The 23,652-nt window shown below is 37.1% G+C and overlaps 1 protein-coding gene across 9 annotated transcripts in view; it reads right to left on the bottom strand.

Moving 5' to 3' along the window:
• The window catches only part of LOC150102349 (cyclin-dependent kinase 20-like), a 162,187-nt gene that overhangs the window by 76,925 nt on the left and 61,610 nt on the right, over positions 1–23,652 (bottom strand). For all 9 annotated transcript variants that reach the window (XM_090399289.1, XM_090399288.1, XM_090399290.1 and 6 more), the window contains 2 exons: positions 19,933–20,121; positions 5,240–5,361 (listed from right to left, as the gene is read on the bottom strand). In XM_090399289.1, the coding sequence (XP_090255415.1) occupies positions 5,240–5,361; positions 19,933–20,121 (311 nt within the window). The remainder of the gene's footprint in view (positions 1–5,239; positions 5,362–19,932; positions 20,122–23,652) is intronic.

The following is a 23,652-nucleotide window of genomic DNA, read 5'->3' as shown; positions in this document are numbered from 1 at the left end:
ATAAGTTTCTAATTAATAAAAGAAAAGCTGAAGGTGACGTTTGTGATGAACAAAATGTATTGACTATAGAGGAAACTATGCAAGAATCAACTGTTGAATGATCTGCATTAATAGGGAAGAAGTGTAAAGGAATATTTTCCATGCCTCGTTCATACAATAAAGATTATATGAAATTGGGGATCATTTTCTGGTAATGAAAACCATCCTTGTCCCCAGTGTTTAGTTTGTGGAGTGATACTTGCAAATGAAAATATGGTACCAAATAAATTAAAGCGCCATTTTAACTCAAAACACAGTCATTTGTCAGAAAAGCCAGTAGAATACGTTACTGAACTTTCAAAATCTATAAAGAAGCAGTCTACATCGTTCACCAAAAGAATGAAGACATCAGAGAAAGCTCAAAAGGCAAGTTACTTGGTTGCTCAAATAATTGCCAAAAACAAGGAGCCACACACTGTTGCCGAAACCACTATAAAGGAATCTTGCTGTGCTATTGTTCAAACAATGTTTGGGCCCAAATTTGAGCTAGAAGTTAATAAAATCCCTTTGGCAGATTACACGATTGGAAGACGTATTCAAGATGTCTGCTGACATTAAGCTGCAAATAAAAGATATTTTTCAAGATGATAATACGATTTTTACATTGCAGTTAGATGAATCAAGAGATGTCAGTGGGTTAACGCAATTACTCGTTTTTATATGTTTCATTCATACTAACAGAATTATTGAGCAATTCTTGTGTTGTCCAGAACTTCCAATGAAAACTAGAGGCGAAGATATATTTAAAACAGTAGATTGCTTCATGAAGGAAAATAATTTGCTATGGTTAAATTGTGAAGGAATATGCACAGATAGTGCTCCATCAATGGTTAGTTCAACAAAAGGTTTCACAGCTTTAGCAAAGAAAGCAAATAAAAATATTATAATTACTCATTGCTTTTTACATCACGAAGCACTAGTCGCGCAAACCACTGGTAATGAATTAAAAAAGGTTATGGACAAAGTTGTTCAAATGGTCAATTACATTAAAAGCAGACCTCTTAAATCAAGATTATTTGCTAAAATTTGTGAAGATATGGGGGCAAAATTTAAAAAACTTATACTACACTCAGAAGTTCGTTGGCTGTCAAGAGGTTGAGTGCTTTGTTGTGTATATGAATTGAGGGAAATGATGCTTAAACTTTTTGAGGAAAATCAACAAAATGAATTCTGCGATCTAATTCAAAACAAATTATGGTGCACAAAATTAGCATATCTTGCTGACATATTTGAACACTTGAATAAAATAAACACCAGTATGCAAGGAATAGGAGAAAATATCTTAACAGCGGTGGATAAAATTTGTGCTATGAGAGACAAGAGACAGAAATTTGGAAAAGGAAAGTGAAAGAAGGAAATTTTGAAATGTTTTCCAAAACTGCAGACTGTGAACTAAAATGTGATATAAGCTCGCTAATTGTTTGCCATTTAACAATGCTCAGAGAGAAAATTCATCACTACTTCTCAAATATTGAAATACAAGACTATGATTGGATCAGAAATCCATTTTTTTCAACTGCAACGATTAACTTGTCACTTACTGAAGAAGAAGAATTAGCTGAAATAAAAAATGATTGAAGTCTGTTAATGATGTATGAAGAGGATGATTTAGACAACTTTTGGATTCGTGTTTCAAAAATTCATCCAAACATAGGTATGTGGCAAAAAACTGCAAAATTCTTTTGCAGTTTTCCACTACATACATGCATGAAGTATCCTTTTCAATGATGGCAAACTTGAAGACATTGAAACATGTAAGCTTAAGAACGCTTGATGACGAAATGCGAGTGTCTTTATCTACTATTCTGCCAAATATTGAAAAGCTGTGTTCATTCCATGAAGCTCATATATCTCATTAAAATTCTATTATTATATATTTCTTTCTTTTCTTTCTATTTCTTATAACAATGACATTAATCTTGGAAATAAATATAAATATATTATATATTTTTATTTTGTATATTTTATTATATATAAAAATACAGTATGATCGAAAAAACTCAACAAGCAAGCTATGAAATCTGTTTTCCCTATATTAAATACATTGAAAAATTAAGAAGAGAGAATCATTTCAGCTCGCTTGATGTGTTTTTTATTCGATCATACTGTATTATATATTTTTAATAAAAATGAAAAGTTTTCATTTTTAATAAAAATGAAATGAAATGAGCCAGAGCTTAAACTTGTTTCAATCCTGGATTGAAACAAGTTTAAGCTCTGGCTTACTAATAGACTGTGTCGTGCCCTCAAGACAAGAGTATAGTCTAACTATATCATGCAACCTTTAAAGGATGATCATTATTCTTGTTGAGAAGCTTATACGCTGGTTAAACATGATAACTAATATTTAAGGAATTGACAGCGTATACTAGAAATATAGATTAAATAAACTTTAATATATACTTTCCGATATCTCGGCGAACGTCACATTGCCATCTTCTTGGGAACTTACTAAAAGACACGTGCACACAAGTACTAATAACAGCAAATGAGACTGAAGCTAGGAAGCTAGCGTTTCCTAAAGTCCTGATGGTGCCCCCTGGCGGGCTATATTGGTAGTTCTTGGCCTTTGGGCTGAAGTTCTTCTGATAAAAGTTTCCCAAATTTGGGGCAGTTTCATGCATCCAAATTTGTTGAGGTTTGGCATGTTCCTAAGGGCCGAGGCTGATTCCATGAATAGTCTTTCATACTTGAACTTGCTGCGGTGTATTACTGTGGCTTTCTTCCATCTTATTCTGTGGCGAGTATCCAGAGCGTGGTCTGCAAGCCCAGAGTGGCTATACTGGTAAAATCGGATGTAATCCTTGTGTTCTGAGATTCTGATATTTGCTGTCCTGCCTGTTTGGCCAAAGTAGGACAGTTTACAGCTGCAAGGGACCTGGTATACACCAGGCAGGTCTAGGGGAAGTGGTTGGTCTTTGGTGGAGCGGATAAGGGATGCCAGTTTTCTATGTGGTCTGTAACAAGTGGTCAAGTCATGTTTTTTTAGGATTTTATTGATTTTTTCCGAGGTGCCCCTGATGTAGGGAATCGTGATAGATTTAGAGTAATCTTTTTTGTGAAAGTGAGGGGGTGGTGGGTTGTGGATAACTGGGTTAAGTATTTTTTGGATTTTTTGGAGGGGGTAGCCGTTGGCTGAGAAAGTGTCACGGATGTGATTTAGTTCAGTGGTTAGGGCTTGATCATTAGAACAGATTATTTTTGCCCTGTTGAATAATGTTTTAATAACTCCATATTGTTGTGAGGGGGGGGGGATTGTTGGTGAATGTATCTGCCTGTATGGGTGGGTTTTCTATAAACTGAGAAAACCAAGGTTCCATCAGGTTGGCGGGTGACTAGTGTGTCTAGGAAGGGGAGGTTATTGTTTTTCTCTTTTTCCAGGGTGAATTTGATTCTAGGGTGTTGGTTGTTCAAGTGTGTTAGGAAGGAGAGGAGTGAATCCGGGCCATGTGGCCAAATAGCGAAAACATCATCAACGTAGCGAAGCCATATGGTAGGTTTTTGTGGGGCTGAGTTTAAGGCTTTCTCTTCAAACATCTCCATGAAGAAGTTGGCCAAGGGTGGGGAAAGTGGTGAACCCATGGCTGTCCCCTCTATCTGTTTGTAGAATTTTTCCTGCCAAACGAAATAGCCTGAGTTCATTGTAAACTGAAATAGGGCTGAGATATCGGGAGGAAATTTAGCTTGGATTAGCTCTAAGGTTTCTTTTGAGGGGGACATTCGTGAATAGGGAGGAGACATCAAAACTGACCATTATGTCATTATGTTGGAGTGTAAGGTTAACCCAGTTATCCACAACCCACCACCCCCTCACTTTCACAAAAAAGATTACTCTAAATCTATCACGATTCCCTACATCAGGGGCACCTCGGAAAAAATCAATAAAATCCTAAAAAAACATGACTTGACCACTTGTTACAGACCACATAGAAAACTGGCATCCCTTATCCGCTCCACCAAAGACCAACCACTTCCCCTAGACCTGCCTGGTGTATACCAGGTCCCTTGCAGCTGTAAACTGTCCTACTTTGGCCAAACAGGCAGGACAGCAAATATCAGAATCTCAGAACACAAGGATTACATCCGATTTTACCAGTATAGCCACTCTGGGCTTGCAGACCACGCTCTGGATACTCGCCACAGAATAAGATGGAAGAAAGCCACAGTAATACACCCAGCAAGTTCAAGTATGAAAGACTATTCATGGAATCAGCCTCGGCCCTTAGGAACATGCCAAACCTCAACAAATTTGGATGCATGAAACTGCCCCAAATTTGGGAAACTTTTATCAGAAGAACTTCAGCCCAAAGGCCAAGAACTACCAATATAGCCCGCCAGGGGGCACCATCAGGACTTTAGGAAACGCTAGCTTCCTAGCTTCAGTCTCATTTGCTGTTATTAGTACTTGTGTGCACGTGTCTTTTAGTAAGTTCCCAAGAAGATGGCAATGTGACGTTTGCCGAAATATCGGAAAGTATATATTAAAGTTTATTTAATCTATATTTCTAGTATACGCTGTCAATTCCTTAAATATTAGTTATCAACCTTTAAAGGAGTTATATGATATTTGAACTTATCAAATATCAAAAGGAGTTGCTTGGTATAGTAATGATGGGATCAGTTTTAAAAGGAGTAAGTGATTAATCACTAACTATAAATAGTGAATTTTTATTAACCCGGTATCGGATGAACAGGAAGAGATTTTTAAATAAACCTTCTAAAAGTTATACAAAATATAATTGTAAAAGCATATACTTAAACTACATCTGATCTGGCCACGTGACCCATGAGAGGCACATCAGACTGAATTACTGTGCGCGAAATTATGTTTGTCTAAAAAGTGTGTCACCAACATGAAAAGTTTGGAAAGCACTGCACTAAAGGGATTGACAAAAGAAATTATTCAATACATTAGGGGAATAGGGAGAAAACAAGGGCTCACTCTTGGAAGTTGTCTAACAGTGTGGTTAGTAAGAGTGTGAGGACTAGGTTCTTTACTTGAAAAGTGGTGAATGAGTGAAATAGACTGCTAGAGGTGGTTGTGAGCACTTCACCAGTGAATAAATTTAAGGAGATATATGATAGGTATTGTGGAAATAGATATTGTGGGTCTCCCGTGATGAATGTTTTGGCTCCATGGAGTACCCATGTAAATAATAATAATAAATAATAATTATTTTCATTACCAGTATTTTTTTACCTTGTTGCAACTTGATGACTATAGTTCCTTCCTGTGCCTTTTTCAAAGATTCTTGCTTGACCAAAATCAGCTATCTTTAAACATCCTGCAGAGCTAACAAGTAAATTAGCTGGCTTCAAATCCTGATGTCCAATATACATATTATACAAAAAAAAAAAAAAATTAAATGGTTTCATTAATCATAAAAAATGAGTAATAAAAAAGTTTTAAAAAAATAAATATATATTTCACTAATCTTACTTGGTAATATTTTATATTTATTGAGAACTTCAATTTTTCTAAAAATGGATCAGAATTAAAATCAAATGTCTTCTCCATTCCATTCATTTTTTTAAAAATTCATTTTGCTATACCATGATTATGACATTCAACCTCCTTAGTTCTGCAAGAGATTGGCTATTTGGCATAATTAGATGTTAAGATTGAAGGTTCAATGTTTGAATAACTGAAAATCTGAAAACACACCCTAACTCAACATCACCAGAGATAAAGATCGGTACTATCAACATAAGAAGCCTGAATGGCAAAGAAATGGAGCTAGCTGAGGAATTAGATAAGTACCAGATGGACATAATAGGGGTAATTGAAACAAAAAAGACAAAAACTGGTGAGATCTTTCTGAGCAATTAAAACAATATGTTATATTCAGGCAATGACAATCAAGGAAAAGAAGCAGTAGCCATAGTATTCTACACAAAATACGAGGCTAATCTTCTTAAATGGCAGGCAGTCTCAAGCAGAGTGATGTGGGCAAATATGAGAATGGGGAACTGGACAATGAGACTCATTTGTGCCTATGATCCCACAGAAGGTTCTACTAAGGTAGAAGTAAAGGAATTTTTTGAGGCTTTAGAAAAAGCAACTGACACAATGAAAAAGGAAACGTTGGTCCTTGTTGGGGATCTAAATAGCAGAGTAGGAAGTGATCGTCAGAGATACAAAAATATTTTGGGAAAATTTGGAGAAAAGAGCAAAGCTAATAATAATGGCAAATATCTCTTGGATTTCTGCTCAGGACATAGACTGGTTATTACTAACACCATGTTCCAACATAAAAATGTGCATAAATTCACATGAAGAGAAGAGGCAAGGAATATGAAAAGTCTCACTGACTATGTTATTGTTGATAGTGATGGTTTCTCCATGGTGCAGGACACCAGAGTGTACAGAGGATTTGAAATTGGAAGTGATCACTATTTAGTCTTGAGCAGGATTGAATTGAATTTCATATTGAAAAGAATAACATGTAAGAAAGTTTTACAGCGAATAAAATTTGAGCAGCTCTCAGATATGAACTGTAGACTAAAATATTATTATTATTATTATTATTACGGGCAACTCCAGGGAGTCATTAGACTCATCGAGGGAGGCCCCAAATCATATTCATCACAACTATTCGACATTCATACAGTATCTATCATACCTCGCCTTAAACTCATTCACTGTCACAGCATCCACCACAGACTCAGGGAGCGCATTCCACTCATTCACTACTCTAAAAGTAAAGAACCCAGCTCTAACACCTTTACTAACCACACTTTTGCCCAGTTTCCATGGATGTCCCCTAGTCCTCCCACAACCAGCCCTGTTCTCAAAAATATCTTCTGAATTAATTTTATAGAAACCCTTCAGTAATTTGAATGTCTCAATCATATCTCCCCTCCTCCGCCTATCAACCAATTTTTGCAACCCACAAATCCTCAACCTGTTCTCATACGGTTCATTCCACAGACCTGCTATCGTCTTGGTCACTCGCCTCTGGATCCTCTCCACCTCCTCCCCATCAAGAAGAAACCTAGGTGACCAAATCTGAGCACAGTAGTCGAGATGAGGTCTTATCAAGGCTCGATACAGAGGAACAATAACCTGCTTGTCTCTGCTTGTCAACGTATTCTTCAGCAACCAAGTGATTTGATGAGCTGATTTGGCCACTTTTGCAATGTGTCCCCTAAATTTCAATTCCTTATCCACCAACACTCCTAAATCTCGTGCCTCATCAATTTCCTGGAGCACGGTTCCACCAATGCAGTAAACTGCCTCCCATCTTTTCACCCCAAAATGCATAACCTTACATTTTGCCACATTAAATTGACATCCATTCTCCCTAGCCCAGACCTCCAATCTATCCAAATCATCCTGCAAAATTTTGACGTCATCTGCATTCACTATTGCCCTACCCAACTTCGCATCATCAGCAAACAAATGAACTGTTCCTCTCAGATCCTTTCCTATATCATTTATGAACAAATTAAACAGCAGTGGTCCAAGAACAGATCCTTGTGGTACACCACTAGTCACAGGCCGTCTTGTGGACTCTACTCCTGAGTAAACCACTCTCTGATATCTCTCCGTCAACCACCCTCCTATCCATCTCACCAACCCTATGTCCATTCCCATATGCTGCAATTTACTGATTAGAATTCCATGTGGTATCCTGTCAAAGGCCTTAGCAAGGTCCAGCAGAATCACTGTAAACCCATTACCCTTATCCAGTTCAGCCGTCACTGTGTTATAATACGAGAGCAAGTTACTGAGGCATGACCTACCCTTCACAAAACCATGCTGTCCCCGATACAGTATCCCATTTTCTTCTATCCAATCTTGTATTTTCCTCTTGACTATTTTCTCTAAGACCTTGATAATGATTCCTGTTATGCTGATTGGCCGGTAATTTTCAACAGCAGCCTTGGAACCACCTTTGTGCAGTGGAACTATTTTCCCCTCTTTCCACCCCCTTGGAACTGACCCAGTCCTGAGGCTCAAATTAAACATAATGGTCAAGGGCACTGACAATTCTTTGGCCGCTTCACGTACGACACGAGCTGGTATACCATCCAATCCCACAGATGTATTGACATTGAGGTTCTGTAATAGACTAGTTACCTCTACCTCATTCATCACAATTCCAGTATAAGCTGTTGGTTCCTCCATTTCCGCAAAGCCACCACCTGGATGATATACTCTTGCAAAGTGTTCGCTCAGTAATTCCACAACATCGACTGATTCAGTTACCTCCCTACCCTCAGCATTTTTTAAGATCATTCTACCATGAGCATTTTTCCTTTTACTTGCAACATATTGAAAAAACTGTTTGGGATTCTCTTTAGCCTGCATGGCCAATTTCCTTTCGTAATCTGCTTTTGCTTTTCTTACCACCCTTGTTACCATCCTGGCCTGAGCTTTATACTGTTCATGCACCTGATGGTCACCCTTCTCCTTAAATTCCCTCCACAATTGTTTCTTTTTTTGCAGCTCAAGCTTAATAGTGTTATTCATCCATTTAACCCCTACCTGATTTATTATTCGGACTCTTGGTATACAGTCAACCATTGCCTCCTGCAAACAGTTCTTGACCACCTCCCATGCACCATCAACATCCAGCCCTTGCAGTTTTACATGCCATGGCATTGAGCCAAGCACACACCTAAGCTTGTCATACTTACCAGCTCGGTAATTCCACATATACCCTGTCTTAATTGTAAATTCGACTCCTTTAGCCACCTCCCAAGTCATGACCTTATGGTCACTCTCACCAATTGGTGGCAACAAGGTCATGTTCGTTACAGCCACATTCTCAGTTGCAATTACTAGGTCCAGCACTCTCTGCCCCCTGGTATTTTCCAATACATGTTGCCGTAGATAGTTGTCCCTTAATAACTGCATAAAATCCAATTCCTTCCTCCCATGTGCCCTCTCCTCTTTCCAGTCAATATTACCATAATTGAAATCACCCATAATAATTACCCTCCTTCCATTCATTTCTTCTATTTGCTTATGCATACTATTCCCACCATCCACTCCATCACCCGGTCTATAGCAGCACCCAATTGTATATTTTGTTCTGCTAGATTGTATCTCACACCAAACAGCCTCAAATGTGCTTTTTTCCCCATCCTGCAGTTCAACTTCTATACTCCTTGGCTGAAGCTCATCAGCTATCATCAATAACACTCCTCCCCCCTTTTTATTCACCCTGTCACTCCTGAACACGCTATACCCATCGCATTCAATCCCACTAGCTTTATCATCTTCTGTCAGCCATGTTTCACTAATACCGACAACCTGTGGCCTGGAAGTGCCAACCATGGCCAAAAACTCTTCCTTCTTGTTCCTAATACTCCTGGCATTAGTGTACATAAATCGCAGAAGCCCATTTGTCCCATCCCTACTTTGATTCCTTATACTAATTATCCCATTCTGATTTGTTGTCCGTCGTACTCGCCCGGGCATAATATACTCATTCATACACTTAACTTCCCCCCCTAAAGTCTGCATATCTACTCCCCCCCCTCTTAATAAATCTAGTTTCCCTGAGTCTGTACATCCACTTCCACATCATTCATCAACACTCTTTCAAGTCTCCGTACACCAACTCCATTCAAATGTAACCCATCCATCTTATATAAGTCCTTTCGCCCATCGAACTCATTCCACACATCCACAAATTCCACACCACTCTCCATGCATAACCCACGCATAAAGTCATTGGCAATTATGGCCCTCCTTCTAAACACTTCGCTGTCATACCGCGGTAAGATACTCACCATCCTAACTCTCTCACTCTTCTCTTTTGCTACCTCAAACAACTCCCTCACATCCTCTATCATTTCCATTTTGTCCTCTTTCAAATCATTCGTTCCTGCCACTATTATCATCTCTTTCACCCTCTGTTTTTGCAGTCGAATAGATTCGCTGACGTCCTTTATGTTCGCACCCGGCTGGTACGACTTCGTTAAACTCTCAATTATTACGCCTCTTAATAGCAAATCCCCATACAGCACTCGCTCCTTCATTTTATTGACGTTTACGTACATTCTATTATTTGCCGTCACAGACTTCCGCCGGTTATTTGTCGGTACGTTCAACACACATTTTTGCATACGCTCCAGTTGTCGTTTGGCTCTGTGTATCGCGCCATTTAAACGGGCAATTTCGCTACTCGCACTTATCACACCATTTTCGTTATCGATCAAATCATCCATTCCTTCGGTGTTTCTACCTTCATTTACACTTTCAGCGACGCTCTCACACCTATCTGGCACTACCACGCAATTCTCTAGTACACCGCCATTTTCTGCATTCTGACTACCGTTAACGATATCAGTCTCGATACACGAAACACGCTTGAAGTCCTCATTCTCTTTACACTTTCTACACATATTAACTCCACTATCACTTTCTAACCAGACTCCCACCGCTCTCCGCAAGGCATACATCTCACAGACAGCACACTGCATAAATTCTTTTACATCAAAACTCTTAAGCAAGCATGGCGACCTGGCCGCCATTTTTTTCTTTATCGGTGCCATGTGTACGCTATCTTTTCTTAAAAATAATAGTTAAAATAACAGAAAACACGCAAAAATTGCACAGACACACCAAGAAACAAAAAGCAAACAATACTACTTAAAATTCTGGTAAAATATCTAATGTTAACACAAAATAATACTGATCTTTTCAGGAGCTCTCGACAAGCCGACGATCTAATCCGTGCGACACCTGAAATACACAAAGTTTATTGAAGAAAAAATGGAAGCGTTTGAGAACAGGAACCAAACCTTGGAGTTCATTGGCAAGCCTTGAAGAAAACCCTGATTGATTCAGCTAGAGAAACATGTGGTGAAGTTGTCTGCAAGGATAGAAAAATTAGAACTCCATAGTGGACATCAGAAATTAAAGAGGCAGTGAAGGAAAAGAAGAAAGCATATCAAAAGTTCCTGGCAAATAAGTCAGCTTGCGCTCGTAGAGAATATAGAGACAAATGTAAGAAAGCGAAACACTGTGTAAAACTAGCTAAACAAAAGTCATGGGAGGACTTTGGCAAGAACATAGAAAATAAATATCAAGAAGGTGGCAAAATATTCTGGAGATTGTTGAAGAAGCTTAGGAATGGAAAGCTAGAGAAACATGTGGTGAAGTTGTCTGCAAGGATAGAAAAATTAGAACTCCATAGTGGACATAGGAAATTAAAGAGGCAGTGAAGGAAAAGAAGAAAGCATATCAAAAGTTCCTGGCAAATAAGTCAGCTTGTGCTCGTAGAGAATATAGAGACAAATGTAAGAAAGCGAAACACTGTGTAAAACTAGCTAAACAAAAGTCATGGGAGGACTTTGGCAAGAACATAGAAAATAAATATCAAGAAGGTGGCAAAATATTCTGGAGATTGTTGAAGAAGCTTAGGAATGGAGGAAAGAGTGCTGTAAAAGGAGTTAGAGATGATAAAGGTGACATAAAAATGGGAGAAAAAGATATCCTTGAAGTATGGAGTAATTACTTTGAAAAACTGCTAAATGAAACAAGCACTGATGACAGTACAGTGGTAAAAAACACTGACCAGGCATGCAGTCAGGAATACATATCCATACTTTAAGTAGAAAAGCTATCAAAGGCTTGAAATATGGAAAGGCAGCAGGAGATATTCGATGATATTCGACCAGAAATGCTGAAGTATGGTGGTATAAAAGTCTTACAGTGGCTGTACTGCATAGTTCAGAATGCCTGGACAGAGGGACGAATTCCCGCTGATTGGAGTAGAGCTCTCATAGTACCCATATATAAAAAGGGAAATAAAACTGAATGTGAGAATTACAGAGGTATTTCCGTACTGAGTGTTCCTGGTAAGATCTATGCAAGTATAGGAAGAAAAGCTTGGTGAAGAACAAGCTGGATGCAGGTCAAATAGAGGCTGTCAGAATCAGATCTTCACTTTACGACAAATAGTGGAGAAATCATGGGAATATAACAAAGATCTGTATTTAAGTTTTGTCGATTTGGAAAAGGCATATGACAAGGTGCCAAGAGAGATACTATTCAATACGCTACAGTTATATGGTGTCAATGGGGCATTATATCAAGCAATACTTAGTCTTTATTTGAGTTGTAAGTCAGCAGTTAGAATTGAAGAAAGTACAGGAAGATGGTTTAATGTAAATCTGGTGTGAGACAAGATGTACATTATCCCCTCTGTTATTCGTTATCTATATGGATCACATTATGCAGGAAAGTGGTATTAAACATGATATCAAAATTGGAGATGTTAATTAGCTCTTTGCTTTATGCGGATGATGTTATACTTCTAAATAAATCCGTTACAAGTCTGCAAGATTCTCTGACTAAATTGAATAACTGTTGTAATAGATATGGTATGAAGGTCAGCAATAAAAAGACAAAGACAATGAAAATAGGTAGAATCACTGAAAATGTCAACTGTGTTGTGAATGGAGAACCTGTGGAACAAGTAAAACATTACAGCTACTAAGGCACGATTTTTTAGTGAAGATGGTAAATTAAATATAGAAATAGACAACAGAATCAACAAAGCTGGAATGGTAGGAAGTCAACTGAATAAATTTATATGGAATAAGAGAGAAATTAGTCAGAACACTAAACTAGCTGTATACAAGACAGTGTTCAAACCAGTTTTAACTTATGGATCTGAGAACTGGGTCAGAAGTAAAACACTTGACCAAAGACTAGAGACTGCAGATATGAGAGTTCTGAGAAAGATTAGAGACATGAACAGATGGCATCAATGGCAATATCATATTAAAAACGAGGATATTAGGAAAGAACTTGACATTGTCAGCATCCAGGAATGCGTTAGCAGAGCTAATCTCAGGTGGTATGGTCACTTAAACAGAATGGGCGAGGAAAGTTTAGCAAAACAAGTGTTCTCTTCCAGGTTGGCAAGAACACTTGTTGAACACTCTGCCAATTTGGCAGGAAAATGACCCAGAGGAAGACCAAGATATAGGTGGATTGATATAGTACAAAGTGCCTTAGACGAGAGAAATATAATATCTGATAATGTTGGAGTCTTGACAAGTAACAGACTGATTTGGAGGAAAATTGTAGATAGGAAGTTAGTAATGATGTAAATTTTTCATATAGTACTATCATATCCTGTACACCCTTTGAGGGTACATGGCAGGAAGAATTTGATGATGATGATGATGTTTGAATAACAAACAAAGCTAAAACTCATTGAAATAACAGATTTCTAATTTTTTCAGATGTCATGTTAGTTCAAGTACAACATTCAGATAATATGTAAAAATTCAAAGAACCAAAATCGGAATGATTGATTTTTCAATGTTAGATTGGATTTTGGATTGGTCAGAACTTGTCATGCAACCAATGTTTCATATGTAGCCTTTTCCTGCCTCTAATTTTATATATATATATATATATATATATAAAATTGTCCTGGTGTTGCACTACCTTTAGACTTGAACTACGTTCAGGTGCAAACTTAACTGTTTTGCTTACTTGGGAGAAGGAGTAAAAAAACCAAGTTTATAAAATTACTTGGTATCCTTAATATGTATTATCCCCAAGGTAAAAAAAAACTTTTGACCTATATATATATAGCCAGTGTGGATGGCCAAGTGGTTAGCATATCTGTTCTCTTAACAGGCTGCAGGTTCTAATGGTGTGACACCACCTCCCCATTTATTAGAGGCCTCAAAAAGATCTATGTTTGTTCTCTAGAGCTGGGTTTCTGGACTATGTAAAAAATAAATAAAAATACAAAAAAAATATATATATATATATATAAAATTAACAAAAATAGGGAAAAAAATTCTTAGCTTACCCATGGTAGAATGCACTATTGGTTTACAGAAACCTTTGGTGGATGAGAACGGCATTATACATACAAACCTTTTGTAAGAATCTCAACAAATTGCTATATAATATAATGATAATATTGAATGGATTATTATTTTCTATGTCATTCCAATCCACAAAAGGTTGCAAACCCACAGTACATTAATATTACTGGGGTAGATAATCTGGGCACCCTGCTTTAGAGACCAAAAATGGAACTTTTGCAACCCATTTTAAGTCTAATAAGCAACATGGTAGTCTCATACTGAGAAATGACATTCATCTACTACCTAAAGACATCACAAATATCTATGTCTGCAGGGGGATCTGATCCCCACAGCCTGCAGGAGAGTGGATATGCTATCAGTCCAGTCGAATTAAATATATTTAATCTCATCTTCTGTTAACCTCTTAAGTCGAAAGGTATTACATGGTCAAGTAATCTGATTTTTCATAAACCTAATTTAAATACTGATGGGATGTTCAACTCTTTCACCAAAATTAGTAGTTATTATAGAGTCTGTTCTCTATACAGTTTGTCTATCTTGCAGAAGAGAGAAAAGGAAAGAAAAAAAAACCTAGGAGGAAAATTCCAGCCATCTTGGCTTGAATTTCCATTTTACAGACCAGTTACCTCACCTTCAGTTCAAAAGCCCTTACTAAATGTTCTTCACATTCTAGACAGGATTCCAATCCAGGTTCTTAACCAATACTGAATGAGACATCACTGCATTTGACTGTACAAATGCAACGAAAATATTAAATCTGATTAAACAAATGGGAATTATTATCATCATTTCAAATTATTTCGCCAATAAAAATGGTTCAATGATAACAAAAAAAAACATTTCAAATGACAGGAGGTGAGGTATGGATGACGATAGATGCAAAATTACAACCAACAAAATTAAAAATTAAAGAGGATATTAGATCTGAGGGAGATGATTTGTTTGAGGCTGTCTGGTGTGAGACAGAAGCAAATAGGACAAAATACATTGTTGGGTGCTGCTATAGACATGGGGGGGGGAGTCCATAGAAATCGGCAGATTAGCACAATGAGTGTAGGCTGAACTATTATTATGGGAGACTTTGACTATGGGGACATCGATTGGAGGGAGGAAAGGGGGGGGCATGGCAAGATGGAAGTTAGATTTACACAGTTGCTAGGGGATAATTACATGAAACAATATGTTATAGAGGGGGGACAAGAGATTTGAGGGTGTTGGATCTGATAATAGCATCAGAAGATGTATCCATAACCAAGGTAGACGCTCTGCCTCCAATTGGGGAGAGAGACCATGCGATCGTGTTTTGGGTAGTTGCCAAACATGTGGAGTTCTCTATTAATAAGGGGTTTATGTTCAACTATAATGCTGGTGATTATGAAAGACCCAGGAGTCATCTTGGAACAGTGCCATGGCGAAGGTACAAGGAAAGAATGTCAGTGGTGCATGGCAAGTGGTCAGAGAATGCTTGAGAGTGGCAGTATCAGACTGTATACCCAAGGTCAGGAGGAATTAAGTGGATGAGTTGGGATATAAAGCAAGAGTTTCAAAAAAAAAAAAAAAAACATTGTGGAGGAAATATAAAGAAAAAAATGATCAGCATACACATGAGCAGTATAAAGTGCAAGCAAACAAGAAGGGTAACTAGTATGGTAAGGGAGGCCAAATTAGACTATGAGAGAGAATTAGCCAAACAGGCCAAAGTAAACCCAGTAAACATAATTTTTTCATTATGTAGCAAGTAAAAGAAAAAAATTACTATGGTAGAATGACTTTAAACAATGCTCATGGTAGGAAGGTGACTGAACCAAAATAAATAGTTGAGTTGCTGAGTGGTCATTTTGCAAAGGTGTATCATCCAGATGGTGATTTTACAGTTGCTGATGCATATCAACATTCAGGAAGAGGAACAGGAGGTTTTGAGGAAATTAAAAAATGGATGGCATATCAGCCCATGTACTATGTGAATGTGCAAGAGAATTGGCATTGCCTCTGACAAAGTTGTTCAATCTAAGTCTCAGCTCTGGCAGGGTTCCAAGGGAGTGGAAAGAGGGGCAAGATAGTACCATTGCATAAACATGGTTCCAAGATGGAGGTAGCAAACTACAGGCCAACTAATATACTGAGAGTGGTTGTTAAAGTATTGGAAAAGTTGGTGAAAGGTAAAATACAACAGTCGGCGGATAGGGATGCAATACTCGATAATGAGCAGCATGCCCTTCTAAAGGGTAGGTCCTGTCTTAGTAATGTATTCACATTTTATAATAAAGTGACAGCAGAACTGGATGAAAGGTAATGGCTACACCATTATCAGGTGTAGCCATTACCTTTTATCTCAAATAATGCTCAAATTTGCCAAGGAATTTGAGAGAATACTACATGGAAAACTATTACAAAAACTGGATAGGATAGGAATGGATATTAGGCTAGTAGCAAGGAAAGGGTTGGCTGATGGACAGACACCAGAGAGTACTATTTATTATTATTAGTATGGGCAACTCCAAGGAGTCCTTAGACTCATCAAGGGATACCTTAAACATCGTGTCAAGAACTATCCAATATTTGCGCAGTATCTATCATACTTTGCTTTGAACTCATTCACGGCCATGACACCCACAACAGACTCTGGCAATCTATTCCACTCATTCACTATTCTCCAAGCAAAAAACCTAGTTTTAACACCATTGCTAACTACACCCTCTCTCAGTTTCCATGGATAGCCCCTAGTTCTCCCACCACCAGACCTGTTCTGAAAAATTTCATCTTAGTTAATCTTGTAAAATCCCTTCAGTAATTTGCAGATCTCAATCATATCACCCCTTTTCTGCCTATCAACTAATTTCTGTAACCACAAATCTTCAACTCGTTCTCGTAAGCTTCATTCTATAGACCTGCTACCATCTTGGTCACTCCCCCTCCAGATCCTCTCTGCCTCTTCCTCCACATCTCCAAGAAACCCTGGCACAGTAGTCAAGACGGGGTCTTATCAAGGATCAATAAAGAGGAACAATAACCTGCTTGTCAAAGTATTCTTCAGTAACTAAGTGATCTGATGAGCTGTTTTAGCCACTTTTTCTATGTGCCCCATACACTTTAACTCGCTATCCACTAACACTCCTAAGTCTCTCTGGCTTTGTCAATTTCCTGGAGTGCAGTTCCACCAATGCAGAATACAGCTGGTAATCATTTCACCTCAAAATGCATAATGCAAAATCCTTTCTCCTTTGCCCAGTATGCTAATCTATCCAAATCATCCTGACATATGTATAAACTATTGCTCTACCGAACTTTGAATCACCAGCAAACAACTGAACAGTTCCCCTTAGATCCTTTCCTATATTGTTAATGAACAAATTAAACAGTAGCAGTTCAAGAACAGAACCCTGTGGCACACCACTAGTCACAGGCCATCTTTTGAACTCTATAACTGAATAAACTACTCTCTGATATCTCTCCATCTCACCAACCCTATATCCATTCCCATGTGCTGCAGTTTACTGATTAGAATTCCATGTGGTATCCTGTTAAAGGCCTTTGAAAAGTCCAGCATCAATGTAACCCATTATTTTCTTTGTCCAACTCAGCTGTCACTGTATTATAAAATGTGAGCAAGTTACTGAGGCATGACCTACCCTTCACAAAATCGTGCTGCCCCCAATACAGCATCTCATTTCTATTTATCCATTCCTGTATTTTGCTCTTGACTAATTTCTCCAAAACTTTGACAACAATTCCTGATATATAATGATTGGTCAGTAATTTGCAACAGCAGTCTTGGAGTCTCCTTTATGCAATGGAACTATTTTCCCCTCTTTCCACCCCTCAGGACTGACCCAGAGCTGAGACTTAAATTAAACAATATGGTCAAGGGCACTGACAATTCCTTTGCCACTTCACGTAAGACTCGAGGTGGTATACTATTCAATCCCACAGATGTATTCACATTAAGGTTCTGTAATATACCATTCACCTCCATTTCATTCACCTCAATTCCCATATAAGCCATTGGTTCCTTCATTCCTACAATATCACTGTCTGGATGATACACTCTTGCAAAGTGTTCACTTAATAATTCTATTATTTTGACTAATTCACTTACTTCCCTACCATCGGCATTCATTAAAATCATTTTGCCATATACATTCTTTCTTTTACTTGCAGCATATCGAAAGAACTGTTTGGGATTTTCTTTAGCCTGAATCGCTAACGTCCTTTTATAATCTGCTTTTTTGCCTTTTTTACTGCAATAGTTACCTTCTGGCCTGTTCTGAACTGTTCATATACGTGCATGTTATCTTTCTCCTTAAATTCCCTCCACAATTGTTTCTTTTTCTGCAGCTCCAGCTTACTGGTGATATTCATCCATTTAACTCCAACTTGATTTACTCTCCTGACTCTAGGTAATTCAGTCTGCCATTACCTCCCTCAAACACTCCTTTACCATCTCTCATGCACTATCAACATTCAGCCCTTGCAATTTTAGATACCATGGTACTGATCCAAGCAATCTCCTAAGCTTGTCATACTTACCAGCCCTGTAATTCCACATAAATCCAGTCTTAACTGAAAATTGCACACATTTAGCCACCTCCTCCCAGGTCAAGACTATATGATCACTCTCACCAATTGGTGGCAACATGGTAATATTCATTATAGACAAACACTCAGATGCAATTATCAGATTCTCTCTCGAAGCCCTAGTATATTCCATCACATGCTGACTCAGGTAATTATCCCTTAGTAACTGCATAAATTCCATTTCCTTCCTGCCGTGTGTCCTATCCTCCTTCCAATCTATGTTTCCATAGTTGAAATCACCCGTAATAATTACTTGTCCTCCACTCTGCATACTATTGCCCTGCATACTATCTCCATCATCTTTTCCATGCCCTGGTCTATAGCAGCATCCAACTGCATATTTTGTTCTGCTGGCCTCAATCTCATACTAGATAGCCTCAAATATGCTATTTTCACTGTCCTGCAGTTGAACTCACTACTCTCTTTGTTTGCAGTTCATTGGCTATCATCAATAACCCTCCTCCCCCATTCTTTTCCCTCTATCCTCTCTGAACACACTATATCCTTCACATTCTATCCCACTAACTATATCATCTTCTGTTAGCCATTTCTCACTAATGCCAATAACCTTTAGCCAGGATGAGCCAACCAATGCCAAATATTCCTCCTGCCTGTTCCGAATGCTCCTGGCATTAGTGTACATAAGCTGCAAAAGCCCCTTAGACCGCTATCCTGATGCTTTATACTAATATCCCATTTTGGTTTGTTACCAGTAGCATATTATAAACATTCTTACACTCAACTGCCTCACTGATGTCTGCTTATCCACTCAACAGCTTCCCCCCTGCCACCCCTAAAAGCTCTAGTTTCCCTGATTTGCTCATCCACTTTCACTTCATTCAACAACATTTTTTGACGAAGTAACAGGAAATCTGAAAAGGCAATCCGATTGTTCTCTTCTACTTCAAGAGTGGATTGGATATGATGATAAAAAGCATTAATCTTACTGACAAACTCTTGTGGATCTGTATGGAAACTATTTATTTATTTTTTAAAATCTCTTGTTAAAGTTATTTTATTAGAACCTTAATGTATTTAGACAATGTCACTCTATATCCTGTATCTGCAGGTCATGTGTGTTTTCATTGTTGAATGTACCAGTTTCTGTTCTAGTTGTTTAATTTTAGTCATACTGAAGATGCCCTTGATACTGGGCCAAAAATTTTACGTTAATAAAAAATTTACATAAGTGAAATCAGTATCATGTTTAACTAGTCATCATTTCTTACATTCCAATTTGTCAAGTTATACTTGGGCAAAAATTCTATGAAATAAAACATCTCTCAAGTACATCCTCCATTATTATTATTATGAGAATGGAAAATTAGTATATGAGTTCTACAAACCCTCACATGTGAAAATGCTATTTAAAGAGGGAGAAGGAGAGTATAGAAAATGATTAATAAATTAAATTTTTTGAATATAACTTTCATGAATAAACATAAATGTGTGTGTTATTTGAATAAATAGTACACTAAAAGGATTCTGAACTCATATACTTACCCGATGCATGATTCCTATTTGGTGACAGTAATCTACTCCTTTCAACAGCATAACAAGATAAGCCTTGATTTGATCTTCATAAAGGGAAAAGCTTGGATCATGTAACAGAACTGATAGGTCAGTGGGCATATATTCAAAGACAAGCACTGTACTTGCACCATGAGGAAATACATCTAACAATTTCACTATCTGTAATGTTTTAAAAAATACTATCAAAGTACTTATATATTATATATATATATATATATATATATATATATATATATATATATATATATATATTTTATCAGAACTAATCCAGGTAGTATGGTCACTTAAACAGAATAGGAGAGGAAAGATTAACAAAACAAATGTTCTTTTCCAGGTTGGCAGGAAAAGACCCAGAGGAAGACCGAGATATAGGTGGACTGATATCAGTGGGGGCCGGTGAAAAATTTAAGTGGGGGGGGGGGTGCTGCATATACAAAATAAGAAAAAATAATTCATTTTTTCAGTAACTAATTTATTAATAAGTAAATTCACATATTAAAAAAATTGCTTTATTATAAATATTTCACCCTCACCAAGAACACACACCAATAATAAAAGTTTCGTACACAGAAATAATGCACGCAAGCATACAATTTATCTGTAGCGACTGCTCAATGAGTGATGTCACTTTTGACATTACAACATGCATTAGATCGCAGTGCATTTGTTTCGTGTAACAATAATTGAGAAAATATAATTCTTTTCATATTTCCAATGGCGACACACATCATAGTTCAGCCTTGTATTTATAGTAAATAAATAATTATATGTTATTTTAACAGAATAAAATAAGATTTACCCTCACCACAAACAAACACCAATAATAAAAGTTTCGTATCTCATAGAAATAACGCGCGCAAGCATATAATTTATCTGTTAGCGACACTGCTCATTGAGCAGTGTCAAATTCACTTGTTACATACAGTGACAAGTGCAAACGAATATCGGTGAATCTAGCCGGAACTGACCGAATGTGATAATTCCGACACTGTGTTAGATTGCAGTGCATTTGTTTAGTAATCTAAAGCATTAATCAAACAATTTCAATTATTAACTATTCAATCAATGTCGAAACATAAGCTGAAACCTTTAACATGTTGTATTGCATTTATATAGTGTTGTAAGCATTGATATTATTTATAAACACAAACAAAATTTAATTTTTTTCCTTGGGGTGCTACAGTGTCACCATGCTTATGTACAAGGCACCACTAACTGATACGGTAAAAAGTGCCTTAGAAGAGCGAAATATAAGATCTGATAATGTTGGAGTTTTCACACGTAACAGAGTGATTTGGAGGAAAATTATAGATAGGAAGTTAGTGGTGATGTAAGTTTTTCATGTAGTACTATCATATCCTGTACACCCCTTGAGGGTACATGTCAGGAATTTGATGATGATGATGATGATGATATATAATTTAAGTTATTTTTTTTCTAGACACAAAAAAGAAAAAAAAAAGGAAAAAAAAAGTCAAATGCTGCTTAGGACTCTTATAAAACAGGAAAAAAAAATGTAAACAACATGATACAAATGTTACTATTTCTGAAACTGTGGGTAGGAACATTAGAGAGAGAGAGAGAGAGAGAGAAATGTAATCAAAAACTTTTGCTTCAGCTACTACTTGTGTTTAGCCAAGAGCTACTATTGGTGAAATTCCAGAACTTCTGAAAAATGGAGGGAGGGAGAGAAAGGAGTTTAATCTAGAAACTTTTGTCTTAGCACACATCACAAATTTTGATCAACTGAGGGTATATATCAGGAATTTGATGAAGCCGATGATGATGAGTCAAAATTTTATTACATTGTTAATAATTATATAACATGTTTTGTACATACCGAATATTAAAAACAATAAAAGAAAATGACCAAAAGAATTCAATGATGCATACTATTTCACCCTCACCACATGAAGCTCAAATAAACTGAACAAAAACATAAACCTTTTGTCTCTGACAAGTGTTGTGATTGTTGTGAAATGAATTATTAAAATGACGCTACTAAAATGGAACTTAAGAGAGTCGTTATAGAAATGTAGGTACAGATTAATAGTATTTGGGCATTAGAGAGTTTAAAAAATTCATCAAAAAAGGGGGGGGGGATCACACCAGCCCATATAACACTTATCAAATATCTTCTTACACCCATTCACTTGCACTGTACTCTCAATTTCCTCTGGTAACCCAATCCACTACTCATCATGTTATAAGCAAAAAACTGAGTTCTCAAACCTTCTTAACTTTGCTTACTCAAGTTTTAGAGATATCTCTCATTCTTTACAATAATTTGAAACACATGACCACATCAAAAGTATAGGGAGAAAAAATGGCACAAAAGTCAGTTTGGCTTTTTGTACAAACTAGACAAAAGCACTGCAATCAGTTATTTCTCTATTACGTGATGTTAATTATTCCATACATTTTATAATATAATTTTTTTTTCACTTTGTAATACTGATAATTATATTTCTATCATCATAATAACATTCCTCCTAAAAAATAATTGTGCTATTACTTGATTTTACACATTTAGTAATTTGTGCTGAAGTTAAATACATCACTACCAAATATCCTAAAATTTAAAACAAATTCTCTAAATTTTGTAAGAGAAAATTTAAAATAAATCCATAAAAGAATTGTTTTTTTTTGTTTTTTTTTGAAAACTGCCACAATTCCATGAAAAGTTCTGATTGTATAAACTATTCCAGACCTCCAAAGAGTCACCAACTCTTCTTGGGAGATCCTCCTTAGACAATGCAAAATTCACATACCATTCCTTAAACTCATTCACTATTTGCACTCTCATCACCCGCTCAGACAATGCACGCCTATAATTCTTAATACAACTTTCTTCTTACTCTCTTTCTCATTACTTCCTTTGCAACTTCCAAGGATGGCCCTCTGCCCTTTTTCTTTCCCTCATTTTATCAAAATATAAAAAATCATCCCACCGTCAATCCGATAAAGGCCTCTCAACAGGTTAAATGTCACAATCGTATTCCCAGCTTCATCTTATATTCACCAAACTCTGCACTTCACATCCTCATCACCAACATTGGGCATCATACTTCATAATAACTTCCCTCCTGATATTTTCCTTGTAAAATGATATGACTTTGTTTCTTTCCTTCATTTTATCAAAATATAAAAAATCATCCCACCGTCAATCCGATAAAGGCCTCTCAACAGGTTAAATGTCACAATCGTATTCCCAGCTTCATCTTATATTCACCAAACTCTGCACTTCACATCCTCATCACCAACATTGGGCATCATACTTCATAATAACTTCCCTCCTGATATTTTCCTTGTAAAATGATATGACTTTGTCATTAACATAGTCCTGATATCATTTTTGTCATCTGCTTCTGTATCTCTTCAAGGTTATTTCATCCCCCTTGAAATCCTAGTGACCAGATCTGAGCACAATAATCTAGATGATCTGATTGGGGCTTTATAGAATGGAACCACTACTCTTTTATCTCTGCCAGTCCCTTCTCAATATTACAGTAATTCTCTGGGTTGTCTTCACAACATTTGTAATATGTCCTCTAAACTTTAATCTGCCACTTTTTCCAGTACAAATCCACCGAATGCACATAAAGCATCCCATCTGAGGAACTCAAAGTTCAAAAGCTTACATTTAGCTGTATTAACTAATGTCCACATTCAGTTGCCCACCTTTCCATC

Source organism: Typopeltis vanoorti, chromosome 10, assembly GCF_054136105.1.
Source record: "Typopeltis vanoorti isolate ZY-2024b chromosome 10, IOZ_Tvanoo_1.0, whole genome shotgun sequence".
NCBI lineage: Eukaryota > Metazoa > Arthropoda > Arachnida > Uropygi > Thelyphonidae > Typopeltis > Typopeltis vanoorti.
Note: the sequence above shows the minus strand (reverse complement) of the source record. Positions and strands in the feature narration are given on the sequence as shown.